This window comes from Trichoplax adhaerens, genomic scaffold, assembly GCF_000150275.1.
Source record: "Trichoplax adhaerens TRIADscaffold_1 genomic scaffold, whole genome shotgun sequence".
Taxonomy (NCBI): Eukaryota; Metazoa; Placozoa; class Uniplacotomia; order Trichoplacea; family Trichoplacidae; genus Trichoplax; species Trichoplax adhaerens.
Genome location: NW_002060943.1, coordinates 9,458,403 through 9,472,299, shown reverse-complemented (window position 1 = coordinate 9,472,299; position 13,897 = coordinate 9,458,403). Strand labels below are relative to the sequence as shown.

Here is a 13,897-nt window from a genome sequence, read left to right as displayed (position 1 = left end):
GTGATAATTCCTCATACGGCTTTCTTTTTAACAAAGTATTGCTTTTTTATATAGAGCATTAGCTTTTCTTCTTTCACGTAGATTATCAGTATAACAAGAATAAAGTTTACACCTCCAATTCCAAGATGAAGAATGTCATTTAGGTTATTCGTACCACCAAAGGTAACCTAGTCGATAATGTAGTAAGGTAATATAGCAATAGATTATTTCATCATAAAATGAGGCAAGTGTGATAGTTTAAATCATTTTAACTAAATCTATTAACAAAAAGTGTAATAAAAAATACAAATATTCACCTCTGAATACCACGTAAGTGATAGAGCTATAGCATACATGATCACCACGAATGGAGAAAGTAACAAGCCCGTTAGAGGCTTGTATGGTGTTGACCGAAAATATTTCCAAATAAACCAAATACTGTAAAATAGATGATACTGTATCAAATTCAATTTATCTTAATCCTCATATAAATACCAGTAGTCACTGATCACCTATGACAAATCCTTAGAAACATATTTAGACAATTAGCCCAAATAAAACCGACGCTACCATATCTGGGTATTATAACCCATGAAAAGCTTAAAAAAGCGCCGGAAAAAAGGAACATAAACCAGTTATACCTAAATTAATTAAAAAGTAACACAATAAGTTTTAGTGATACGGAATCATGATCATCATGGGATACTACACTACCTCTGCAGATGATGCTTAGCCATAACTGCAAATACAAAACATTCAGTAGTACCATTTACAGCCAAAGCAACAGTGTAAACGCAGAACCAACGTAAAAGTATTGGACCTATTTTAATCATGACTTCGATTAGTTCGACCAATAGACAAAGCAAACTAGTCGTAAACTGCATTCAAAAGAAGTTTTGCTTATCCTAATAACGTGCCTGATCCAGCAGCAAATAGTCGCCCACCATAAATTTGCAATAATAAGCGTGAATAGGACTGACCGAATACCAGGATTGTTACAGAAATTAGGAAAACTAATTTTAAGAGCATTTCTAGGGTTTCGCTTGCTGACTTTATAGATTTCTAAAATTAATAGAAATGGTAAAATTAAAGACCTGCTGCACAATTTTTTAGGAAAAAAAATCAATAGAAACCAGATATCATATAGAGAATTTAATTACTGACTTGTTGTTCAGCTGGAAGATCTCTTTGCATTGTTTGAGCAAAGAAAAGGTAATAGCTTTCCTCAATTGGTAAGAAAATGAAACGAGCTGCCAAGGAGCCCAGATTATTGACAATATCATATATGCCTACAAGTATGATATTAATTCATATTATGAGTATTAATTAATATCTTAGTCCTAGTATTCTATCTATCACTTTTCATACGTTAAAAGAGAAAGAATATACTGTCTCAGCAGAAGGCTGTACCTTGTTCACCAAAGTCTAGTAGGTTAAAAATTGTCATTACGAATCTTTCTCCTATAAATCAATGAATGTTAAACGGACAATTTTATATAGCTCCTATTTATAAGCCGTTCAGCAGATTCTTCTAATTGCAAAAGATGGATTTATAAATAAGCGTTACTTTTCACCTTCAGTTAAACACAGCTTTAGCAAACACTGAATTAAAAAGTTCCAAGTTTGAGTTATTAAAAACCAGTTTGTCCAACTCTATAAAATTAGCAAATTATCTTAGTTTACCACGTAGCATGTGATTTATTTGAATATTGATAAATATAATTAGGTGCATAAATAGATACATGCTGATTACAAGCAATGATATGTCATAAAGTTACTAGAGTACCATATTATCATTTGATGACGGAAAGAAATCGGAAATATTCTTAATTGGAAAGTCTTTAGCTTCCTGAGTATTTTTTCTTACGGTAACCAGTACAAAGAAATAGCCATAATATATTGAAACATAAACGATGCTGTAACATATCTGTTAACATGAAGAAATGCGTTAGCTCCTTACCATTAAAGATTAATCAAGACATATTACATTATTTTATATATACTTTTAATACTGTATATCATATTATTACGTTTCATGTGCTTACAAAAGCTATAGAAAAAGGAATTAGGCCTAGATCGGAAAAATATGTCACTAGGACTGTTGTTAATATGCACCGAACAGTCAGAGCTATTCCTTCACTTAAGATCTAAATCAGATAGGCAGATTTATGTTAGTATATAATAAAGCATTATCCTCCATAGTAAAATTCTAACCTTTAGTTTAATGTACATGTGAATTTGAGATAGAATCCAAATTGGCTCAACAAGCAATTCAATGAGACCGCATACAGTAAACATCAATACAGCAAGAGGGTAATTATTTCCTATAGTTCCAGAAGGTGACTCTAACACGTTAATCCAAACGTATACCAATATAGCACTAATAATGATGCCAAGGCCAAATCTAGACATCAGTTTACATCAACATGATTTTATCAGTACGAAATCAAGTTGTTTTACATCTTTATCATCAATAGAAAATAAAAGAACGATGCACCATGCAGTAAGTAGTTATCTAGGGAGATATACATACGTGCACCATGTCCAATTACGAATCTGCTTCCAATGGATCTGATCATTCTTACTTAAACAAGACTTTCGAAAAGCTTCACGAGATATAAACAGCAAAGTAGTGTGTAGTAATGTCAATCTACATTAACAATAAGATATATATGTTGTACGTTACTATTTTAGTTTGTCAACAAGAATTGTTTGAATACGCATAGCTAGTAAACATAAAGTTATAGTTTCATATGACTGTTAATTATTACTATAAGGAAAACTTTCACAATACGTCAATTCGAACTACTCATGTCCTTAAGTTAAGATAGTTTACGGTAGAAAAATGCCTACATACACGCGTACCATGTGCGTATGAATTTACTGTATAGTACTTGATGTTGATCTCCCTATTCAAGAATTTTCCGATTTACCCTTGTTTTATCAGGTTGAAATTCTTACCTGACGTTTACTATACCAAGGACTTCTTTTGTAATATAGCGAAGAAGTACGGAATTAAGGATGAACGTCCCAGTACGCACAATCACCTATGGAAATAGATGCCATTAAATATTGAATCAAACCTTGCTATCGACTTCCATCCTATTGACAGTCTAAAATTACAAGTAGAGTAATATACGCGTATACTGTATATTATATTATAAGAATATATTGACAGCCAGAGGGCATATCTAAATTTTCAATTTTTGCATACAACTACACTGCACAGTATCATACATTGAAAGTGCTGTAGCTCGCACTGCAGCATTTGTGCAACCTGCAGTATGATGCCGTAAGTAGCTGATCTAGTCGCCGCCATTCGTAGATTACTTATGTCCTTCTCGGCCATCTTTCGTAGTATATTGCTATAACTTTGTGGGATACTAGTTTAGCAGAACAGCATTTGCATTTGCATTTGCGTTCAGCTGAGCCTCTGATTGCGGCTGAATCTGAACGGTAGTGTACTGTACACTGAACAGTGTGCAGGTTCTATACTATCGTACAGTACGATTCTGTATGGATCGAGTGTCATAAAAACGTCATAGAAGGTTTGTGTGTCTAACTTGTATGAATTTGTATGAGAAATAGACCCAAACTTTGCTAACAAGAATACAGTACTGTATACTGTAAAGTACAGTATATAGTACTGTAAAGTACTGTACTTTGTATTATTATTTACAGTACGATGTATGGTACTGTACACTGTACACTGTACAGTACTGTACTGTACTGTAGTCTTCATGGTCTGGTCTAGTCCGGATCCGGTCCTGATAACCAGAATGCAAAAGATCGAAGCACTACAGTACACTGAGTACAGTACTGTACACTGTACAGTACAGTACAGAGGTCTTCATGGTCTGGTCTGGTCTGGTCTAGTCTGGTCTGGTCTAGTCTGGTCCGGATCAGGTCCTGATCACCAGAATGCAAAAGATCGAAGTACAGTACTGTGTACTGTACAGTATACTGTAGTGTACAGTACTTTATACAGTATGTCATACAGTATACAGTACTGTACACTGTATCATGGCACTACTGTATTAACCAAATACCTTTAGAAGAAATACGGTACTAAAGGTATTTTGATCAGTCATAAATATTCATTAATCCCGCAATTTTACTGAAGTCGCTACTTAATTAATGGAGAATATGTCAACAGATCATCCAATCATCTGTGCATAATAAATTAGGGATTACAGTACCAGACTACCCATACTAAGTGTACAGTCGAAGTGGTGGTTTAATGCAAAATAATGAATGCCAAGTACAGTACTGTACAAAGTCCATAGTAAGTACTCTGCCGGTGACGACCAGCGGCCGTTGGATGTTGACAATCGTGGACAGTTGCAGCCTTGCAGATGATCACGTATTAGAATGTTTGCTACTCGTGATACTTCGCATCAATGTACCGCAGTATTGTACTTTGCTTTATCAGATTTCCCTTTTCATTCAATGATATTAATCCAAGTGTAAATGCAAATAAAATAAAATTGATCTCAATTTTACTGTCCCAGTAATATCATTAGTCGTAACTGTACTTTGACAAGTTGTAACCAGAGAGAATGGCACACTTGCAGTGGAAGACATACCTCAAAGAATTTACATTTTCAGGTTTAATGATTTTTACCGTGTCTTATGTGGGTGCAAGTACCTTCCGCAATTATATTGGGTACATATCAGTAATCGATGGCTCATCAATGACGGTACTGAATCACATTCATTATTTATTATGGAATACAGTATCTGTGTATATGGATGCAAACCAGCTGAACTGATAAATTATGATACTATACTGTACTGTAGAGGATTATAATTTCTGGATCAACTGGGGAAAATTTACTTTACAAATCCAATAAGTCTACTATACGCATATGTTCAGAAATTGCATATAGATTTATACGTAAGAAGTTAATCCTGCATAAAAAGACTTCAACGTAAACATAATGAATTACATTATAATAGCAACAATTGTGTTTCGATGTTTCCAGCAATGAGCAATAGGAACATTCCAATTTTTTATTATTAATGCTATTGCAACGCATCTGCTATGATTAATACCTTATAGTATGGCTAAAATTGACCCTTTTGCGTACATCTCCGTATAATAGAGTGTAGTAAATACTGCAAAAAAATAGAATGCATGCTCTATACAACTTGATCAGAAAAGCCAACTCTCAATCTAAGATCGTTTATGTATAGTACGTGTGCAAAACTTCATAAAATAGAGCACTTCGTATTTTTAATGTTTGCCTGCTTTCTTCGCTAGCCGACTTTTAATCCGAGCGGTAAATCAGAAGATTACGTATTTTTTAGTACGTGGGCCATCCGGCACTACGAAATAAAACGAGGAGATGTAGTGGCGTTCACGTAAGTTTCTTTGTAGCGATATCTGCAGTACACTCTTTCGTTGAACTGTTATTTTCAACTTAAAGACATTCCAGCTTACTAAACTGTATACAGTATACTGCAAATCTACATTCTTGTTCAATAATCTTTTGATTTCAACTGCAAACTATTGATATGAGCAAGCAGGCGCACTAGCACTTATTAATTACTTACTGTATGTCGAATGATCAAGCTTGATAGAGCTTTGTTGTTGCTAGATTACAATTTTGATGCCTATCTTCACACCTGATACAGTATACGAATTAACGTAGATACTCGTATTACCGTATTTTTTCCATAGTGATATTACACTCTACATTAATAGTGCACGGTTGCAAATGTTGTATTAAGTAAATCTTCTAATACTAGATGTAGCCCATCAACTTTTTGGGTAGAGGTACACTCGTATCACAAAAAATTTATATCTGTATACAGCCCCAATTCTTCACGTATTATACCCACTCTTAACGTATTAAATTAACACATAAGCTAGAAAAGAAAGTACTTAATTTATAATCGTTTCCTTATCCATGATGCAATATAGTCATCCTCGGAAACCAGCAACTTTCTTAATTAAGAGAGTTATTGCTCTTGAAGGTGACAGAATCAGGTAAATAAAAATTAACATTTAGGTATTGTCTACAATCTAGTAACGACAAGCTGACTTAATAGCTGCTTGTCGTCAGCTGTTCTTTGTACGATTATAACATAAGTATAATCATCAATATGCCTCTGACGAATAAATAACTCAAAGCTATGGTGCTGAGATTCGAAATTGAGTTTGATGTTGTCTTGATACTGTCAAATCGAAAACTAATAATTAAAGTTGGTAGTTTTATTCTATTTGTTGGAAGCCGAACGCATTCTTTGTGAATTTTAATAATTATAATACTGTAAGTAGAAGAAAATACATATTGTAAATAAGTGGCTCTAGATTTAGATTTACAGTAAAGAGAGGGTTTTCGAAATACTCAGCATTCAGCAAACACACGTCACATAGCACTAATAACTAACTGTTTGGTAGGCTGTTGATATGGTATTACTTCACATTTTAACTATTTCAACTCGTATATCACAAAAATTTTCTCTTTGTACAAGTATGTCCTAGAAGTTTGTATTGTAGAATTTATATAATTACTTAACACTAACTGATTAAACAGATACGGTAGCTCATATTCGTCATAGTTGTCTAGACAGCCGTGGATCTTACTTGAGATATGATAGTAACTAGAGAACACTACTCAGAGATAACATCTGCATTCGTTAGTTATTACTATTCAAAGCAACATGCGAACTAAAATATCTTTTACCTTCAACTCTTGGCTCATTGTTAGCCAAACGTGCTATCACATGCTGTTTATTAGTTGTTGCTGATGTAATCAAGAAAGCCATATAAGTTAGATGCTACTTGTTTGTTGCTTTGGCATTAATTATAGTTTAGGCAATGATGGAACCTTGATACCTTATTAATTTTATTCTTTCCTTTTTAGTACCTCCTCGAAGTATCCCTGTATAATAATACCAAAGGGCCACTGTTGGGTGGAGGGCGATGGACGTAACAGTTTAGATAGTAATATTTTTGGTCCAGTAAGTTATCTACATGACAGCACAAATTTGAAAAATTAATTTAACTTTTACCCTCAATACTGTTCGTACGGTAATTCCGTTTAGCTTATAATAGCAATCTTAATACACATTCGAAAAAATAACAGTCTTCCTAATCCTTAAGATAGCTTGACGGGCATATGTCGTATTTGTGGCACAGTAGTTCATTCATTAAAAAATGATATTGAAATTGTTCTAATCGTTAGATAGCTCTTGGCTTAATAGTTGGCAAAGCATCTCGCATTGTTTGGCCTTACAAAAGATGGAAAAAAGTGGAAAGTTTCCTTCCTCAAACCAATTTGAAATCAAAAAATTATTAGAAGTAATAAAGACGTATCAACGGAATAGTATCAGTGTCCGTCAATAAGATGATGCAAAAGATCACCGAACACGATGAGCTGTGGCTATTTCAACTAGGCATTTCTGCGTGTTACTGAATTCACTGAGTCTATATGTGATTACAACTTATTGTAACAATAGGTGAAAAATGAACATTTTCGTAATTTGGAGTACTTTATCCATATTCGGTGAAGAAGTCAAAAACAACTGCAACGGTCCTTGCTGCGGTTTCTTTTGTGGATGGCTTTACTTCAGTATAACCGTTACATTGTCGATATGCGTAGATATACAGCACTGTGATACATTGCAAAGTATTTTATATTAGTTTTTGTACACCTCTTATGTTTGACAATTTTATCCAAATGAGCGGAGAATATCTAAGTGCTTATTTCTATGGTTTAATATAAACAACTCCCCCATTTTTCTTATACTATTCTCAGCAGCTATCTATGTAAGTACCATACATTTAGCCTACACAGACAGCAGCATTGGACGTAATATGATTCCATGATAATATGAATGTCATAAGCGACTCACAACATTGGGTTCTGTATAAATTTGCATGATGATTTACATTTATTCTTGCTAAAACTCTATATGTATATAAGATTTACAACGTGGCAAATGTAAATTAAAAAACGGTCTTTGGAATACCAGAAATATATTTATTCAGGCTATATATGATATAGAAAACTCCCAAAATCTATCTTACAAATAGTTAAATAGATGCGTTCAATGCGTACAGTATCACATGGCAGCAAAATTCCTTGGCCCAAGGATCCCAAAAGTATCGCAACTAGATGTAATACTTTCATAATCGCAGCTTCTACGCCCAACAAGAGTGCGGAATAGGAGAAAAATAAGTTTACTGTAAGGTAACAATACACGTATAAGCGTTTAAGAGAATAAAAACAGAAGATTTATGCTTCAAAAGACAAGAAGAATAAGACCAAAGATTAAGATATATTGTAGGCTCATGTACAAATAAATATTACGAATGATTACAATTATCATAAAATAGCAATACTGTATTACTAAGACTATATCCTAATAGAAGTACTCCATTTTTATTCCAGTTAATACGGTAAAACAACTTATCGAAGTTGTTGTACTCTGATACAGTATTTCTATTGATCTACAAAATCATTTAGTTAGAATCCTTAATATTTACCGTTATTTATCTTCATCGCAGATTTATTATAGTATCATATAATATAGTGTGTAGTTCCAAAGTAGATAAATTTTGTTCGTTAAATTTAATATCGTCATATATTAAAGAATCAATTCACGTAAAAAATGACAAGCCTAAATTTACATCCTATTACGAATTGAAATATTATCACATACACTAACTGTAAGGAATCTTTACCTGAATTGATTGACTAATGTACTACTAGATGCCTTATACCTACCCTATATCTAGAACTCCATGGTTAATAAAGTCAACAGAAATATTTTTTGATTAATTTCAAAGTTGCCAAATAAGAGTATGATCGTATAAGCTGTTTAGCATTTTGAAAAAGTAATCAAATGTTAATTTAGTACGTGTATAGAATGCATTGTATTGATTATATTGATCTGTTAAATACTTAAACTCATTCATATCGGAGATTAGAGCATGCGGCTTATCCCGACGTCGATAAAGACATAATATACAGACGACATAGCTATAAGCTATATTAGTCGATCTTTACTGGAACGTTAGAGAATAGTAAAGTTTGCTATTAGTAGTTTAATTTCTTGAAAACTCCCCTTTATTCGACTCAGCAAATAGAATTTCTTTATAACTGAACAGAAACTTCAGATTATACAAATCTGCAGAGGTATCTCTTCTTTGCCTTGCTGCAGTTATACATATGATGCTTGTGTCATCATATCATATTTGTTACTGTTTAATTTATAATCTATTTTCGTGCAGAACCCAATCTTCACATTTATGTTTCATAGAGATTAAATAAAGCATAGCAATCTAGATTTATTGTGAAACATTTTTATATTTTCAGGATTGTTTAAAGTGCATAACCGGAGAAAGTCTTATGAAATACATCATTTATTTATAAAATATAAAGTAATGCAATCATAGAGGCTCCAATAAATACAAAAGAGCCAATCTTAAGACAGTATACACTATAAACTTAAAACGCCCTTGTGATATACTAAGACAAGCTAACTATTTCTTCTAATGTGTATACAGTGTTACAGTATATTACATAATCATTAATTAAAAGGAAAGTGCTAGGCTGACGCTCTCCAGCTTCATAAGCTCTACAGTAGAATAAATGTCTAGAATACCCTAGTATCTAAAGAAAATAAGTTGTAAGATATTTTTGGTGTCATGCCATGGTAGCTTATAAAAAAAATTTTCCTTACAGATTAGATAAGCTAATTCATTACAAAATCTCACTCGACCATGATTTGGATTGGTGATACAGAGGTAGTAGTATGAACTAATCTTTATCATCCAAATTTTATTAGCAATTGTAGGTGGTTTAGTAAAGAATAGTGAGTGCTAACCGTAAATAGATCAATACTAATTAAGATATTGTCAATGTATTAAAGCATAATTACCAAAAGCACGACCTAATATGGCACAATTATTAGTTATCCATTAATGATAAAAGACTAATTTCCACCGAAGACTCCATTAGACCTATAAAAGGAATCTTTGACAATTCTAGATCTACCAAATTTTGTTTGTTTAATATCAGAATTAACATCAGAAATTTTCCATCCGTATTCGAGACTCGAAGTTAGAGGGAACTCATATTTTCCTTCAGGATTAACAATTTTTCTGGCTTGCAAATAAGCTGCCCGTCCTTCTCCAATAGCACTATACCCTTTATAAAGTAAAGACTTCGTTTTACTTGATGGTGGGCGCATTTCGAATAAAACTGCTGACGCAGAAGGACCGTCGCTTTCCACTTTATCGCTTTCCACTTTGATCTTACGCGTTAGCGTACTTGATGCCTCCAGATTTGTCAACTTAGGCAGTTTCTCACTTTGAATTGCCCTAGTAATTTCTTTTCGATATACTGGCTTAGTAGCGAAATTGAGCTCCGCTTTCTCCTTTCTAATTCTTCGAAACCTTTCATGCCACGTCAATCTGATGTAATCTTCTTTCTGAATTAGCTCCGTCCAAAAATTTTGCCTTCTAGTATCCATATGAGGCCTCGCCATGTTTCGAATGAGTAGTTATGAAATCCCCAGTATCAATAATCTAAAAGTTCTATGCCTGGTATTGATCGAGATGCCGTATTACACAAGATAAAACTCCTACTTTATTTATAAACTATTTTCATGGACTATTAGAGCTATAAATTATCACTAGCCGCGCTACAACATAGGAGAACTCATTAGTATGGTATCCTTTTTATATTTAAAGTTCTATTCGTAAAGTAGTGATATATAAGTAAGAATTACTTATCTAGTCGTTATACGTATACATATACCGTAATGTGTATTCTAAATTTTAGAAACCCACTATTATTTCAAGCCTGTCGGCAATTTGTACCGATACTTTAATTATGATGCTATTTGGTTGCTATGGAAACACTCGCGCATGCTTAAACTCTTGGCGATTTTTGAAGCCCTGTATCCGTCTGTCTATCTCCTAGATCTGCCCTGCTGGATTTTCTGCGATTTGCCACGATAATCGAAATTTATATATTGTGATACAGCAAATTACCATTGTAGACTACTACAATCCTGCAGTCATGATCTTCACTGTTCACAGGATTAACTTAAAAAAAATTATATGTGACATCTTAATCTCATAGCAAGCCTAAAGAACTTTTATCAAGCATTGACAACTGGATAAATAATTATGTAATCAGTAAAACCGCAAGATACTTTAAGTAAATGCGTGCTTACGCTAAAATTGTATTTTTTGAATGAGTTGTCGATATCTTTCGTTCTGTTTCTCAAAACTTACGGAAAAAACTTGGTTAATATAAATTATCGCTATAGTTAAGAATGCAAAGGAAATAGTTGTCTATATATCAGAACCCTGTATAGCACAATTTTATATACACAATAAAGTTCTCTTTGTTATTTTTCTACAACACCTATAAAATATATCTAGAATTACAAATATCTTTGTCTATGCTAATCTAAGCTCCAGTGTAAAGTAGCAATCTAAATAATATGTAGAAGGAATTAAGCAAAAGCTCTTAACTACCATACTGTTCATGCGAATTTTGATTTACGAAAAATTTCTACATTCATGTCATGAATTAATTAACATTTTATAATATTTGCATCTAACGTTAATCTAGACTTTAATAAAATCATCGATTGTAGGTATTGTGATAACTACTTATACTCTTGAACATTTTCATTGTGTACTGAATATCGTTCATTTCTAGTTCAGAGAATATCAATATCGATAACGATTTCCCGCAGATTTACAAGATTGTCATGAATTAGCTTTCATATAATATCTATAGAAAGTGTGGACAGTTATGGAAGTGGTAGGTTTATAATCTAATTTTTTATACATTATTTCTTCGCGAAACAATTGCAATAATCTATCATTTGTAGCTGCAGACTCATTATCCATAGCTTTTCTACATATTTGTTCTATTAATAAGAAATATTTAACAGCGACTTAAATTGATCTTACATCAAATATAGTTTTTTCTTTCTGTATACACGGTGAATATCGATTGATTAAGTAACTGTAGTCTTGACTGACAGCTGTGACATTCTAAATCTTTACATAAATTATTATGCAGATTATCTGTTGACTTTAATCATGAACAAAAAACCACAACGATCTCGCTTTATATCAAGGACTATTATAGTAGACTCATTCATTTTATTCAATTATTTTTCGGTTATGGAAAGCAATACAAAATAATAGACTTATAGTGTAAAACTCAGTCATTATAGCTGCAGATGATGTTACCTCTGCATCATACGACTTACAGTATACTTTAAATATTCCATTCGAAATTTTATTGCTAGTGCAGTCTACAAAGGAATAAAATTGTAAACTTATCAAAAGCATACAAATTGATTTTATATACGACAAACTTTAGACTAGTTAATTAATATTTGTATGAAATTATTTTATTTCTACTATACAATATATGAATGTTAAATAATCGAATTTATTTATAGCAGAGCTAAGACAAAAAGAATCGTTTATATATTCAACTACAACAAGCAGCTTAGGGTTAAATTTAGCAAATTTTTAAAAATGATTTCATTTGATGACCTCATTTAGGATATGATAATCTCAGATAATATTATGCAAGGTTACTAAAATGTTACATCAATCTAATGCTCGGGAGCAGAAATAGCTAACATTTTTTCCATGAAAATAGATTCATCGTTAAAAAAGATCATAATAAATCGTTTCGTTATCTGCATAATAATCTAGTAAAATAATCTTTAATAATTTGTAATTCTTTAGGACCTGTGAATACGCGTATGAGATCCTTTGTATACTCATTTGCCTGAATTATTCCATTCTAAGTATTAGAATTTATCTTAAAGTGTCAAAAAATTCATTTCCTTTTATTCTGCAAAAAATCGTTAATCGCTGCCTGTTGAAATTTCTTGTAATTGTACTTTATAAGCTAAAATATAGCTGGGTTTACTATTAGTATCTTTTATTTTATAGCAGTTTATTTTATTAGCTGAAAGTGGATATCAAGTTCGATATCATCATTCTTTTATCTCTAAGCATAGTAACGCCTATCAAGACTATCTTATTAAAATTTGGATGCTTAACTTGTATTTGAGAGAAATTTGACTAGCTCTTCAGAAGGAAGTATTTGCGACATTTTTTTATCACTATTCTTTTAATCCTCAGATAAGAAATATAGCATTTATAATCAAGCTTTGGTTTCACCTGCATTTTTTGCTGTATTGTTTCAAACAATAAGTACTGGATCGCAAATATTGAAAATGATAATAGATGAGTTTAATAAATAATCTAAATTTTATAGTTAGTACGTACCTAATACATTCCCAAAATAGATAGATTTTTAATAAGTTTTATTTCTTAATAACAATAGTCCATCTGCAGAGTTAAAGATTCCATTTGATTCAGACTAGAAATGAGCTATATCGTAACTAAATCTTTAGAAGAAGTATACTTATTTCAATGTCTTATTATCATATATTTAGGATATTTTATACCAGTAAATCTGATTTTTATGTATAGCAATAAATCCTCATCAACTGAAGAAATGAAATTTCCATTCAATCTATGTTCAAGAAATATTCGTCACCAATCAACATTGATTATGTATCTTAGGAGTTGTAGTGATGCACCCTATATTTGCTTGTAGCGATAGCTATATTTGATTGTGTTGTGTACTATATTTAGAATAGTTAAGTTTCTAAAAATAGATATTCTTGTGCTGCTAGATTTAGGTGACTGGTAACTACTATATTAGAAAGTGTTATTCACTAATATAGCTGTTAACTAATTATGGTACAGGACGTTATACGACTTGAAATACTAAGATTGTAAAGATGCCCAATACCTTACGGTGTTGGACATTAATGGTAAAGTAATAATATTGTAAGCAGTTTGATTAATACTGTAAAATGTAGTGATGATTCATGTCTGATTGTAGAC

General features: G+C 32.2%; 4 protein-coding genes across 4 annotated transcripts; 1 reads left to right on the top strand and 3 right to left on the bottom strand.

Moving 5' to 3' along the window:
* Positions 1–11: 11 nt before the first annotated feature.
* Positions 12–1,426, bottom strand: TRIADDRAFT_52378 (uncharacterized protein; the record flags this gene model as incomplete). The annotated part of the gene is made up of 4 exons (XM_002108137.1): positions 12–167; positions 967–1,041; positions 1,144–1,268; positions 1,390–1,426. The coding sequence occupies 4 exons, from the start codon at positions 1,424–1,426 to the stop codon at positions 12–14; spliced, it is 393 nt and encodes a 130-aa protein (XP_002108173.1).
* A 330-nt stretch (positions 1,427–1,756) lies between these two features.
* Positions 1,757–3,328, bottom strand: TRIADDRAFT_52377 (uncharacterized protein; the record flags this gene model as incomplete). The annotated part of the gene is made up of 6 exons (XM_002108136.1): positions 1,757–1,906; positions 2,194–2,383; positions 2,513–2,629; positions 2,941–3,026; positions 3,063–3,092; positions 3,257–3,328. The coding sequence occupies 6 exons, from the start codon at positions 3,326–3,328 to the stop codon at positions 1,757–1,759; spliced, it is 645 nt and encodes a 214-aa protein (XP_002108172.1).
* A 1,210-nt stretch (positions 3,329–4,538) lies between these two features.
* Positions 4,539–7,286, top strand: TRIADDRAFT_52376 (uncharacterized protein; the record flags this gene model as incomplete). Its single annotated transcript, XM_002108869.1, has 5 exons — positions 4,539–4,679; positions 5,243–5,343; positions 5,906–5,971; positions 6,852–6,948; positions 7,173–7,286. 5 exons carry the CDS (start codon positions 4,539–4,541, stop codon positions 7,284–7,286), a joined length of 519 nt encoding a protein of 172 aa, XP_002108905.1.
* A 2,641-nt stretch (positions 7,287–9,927) lies between these two features.
* TRIADDRAFT_52375 (uncharacterized protein) lies at positions 9,928–10,482 on the bottom strand (the record flags this gene model as incomplete). The annotated part of the gene is made up of 1 exon (XM_002108135.1): positions 9,928–10,482. One exon carries the CDS (start codon positions 10,480–10,482, stop codon positions 9,928–9,930), a length of 555 nt encoding a protein of 184 aa, XP_002108171.1.
* Positions 10,483–13,897: the final 3,415 nt, after the last annotated feature.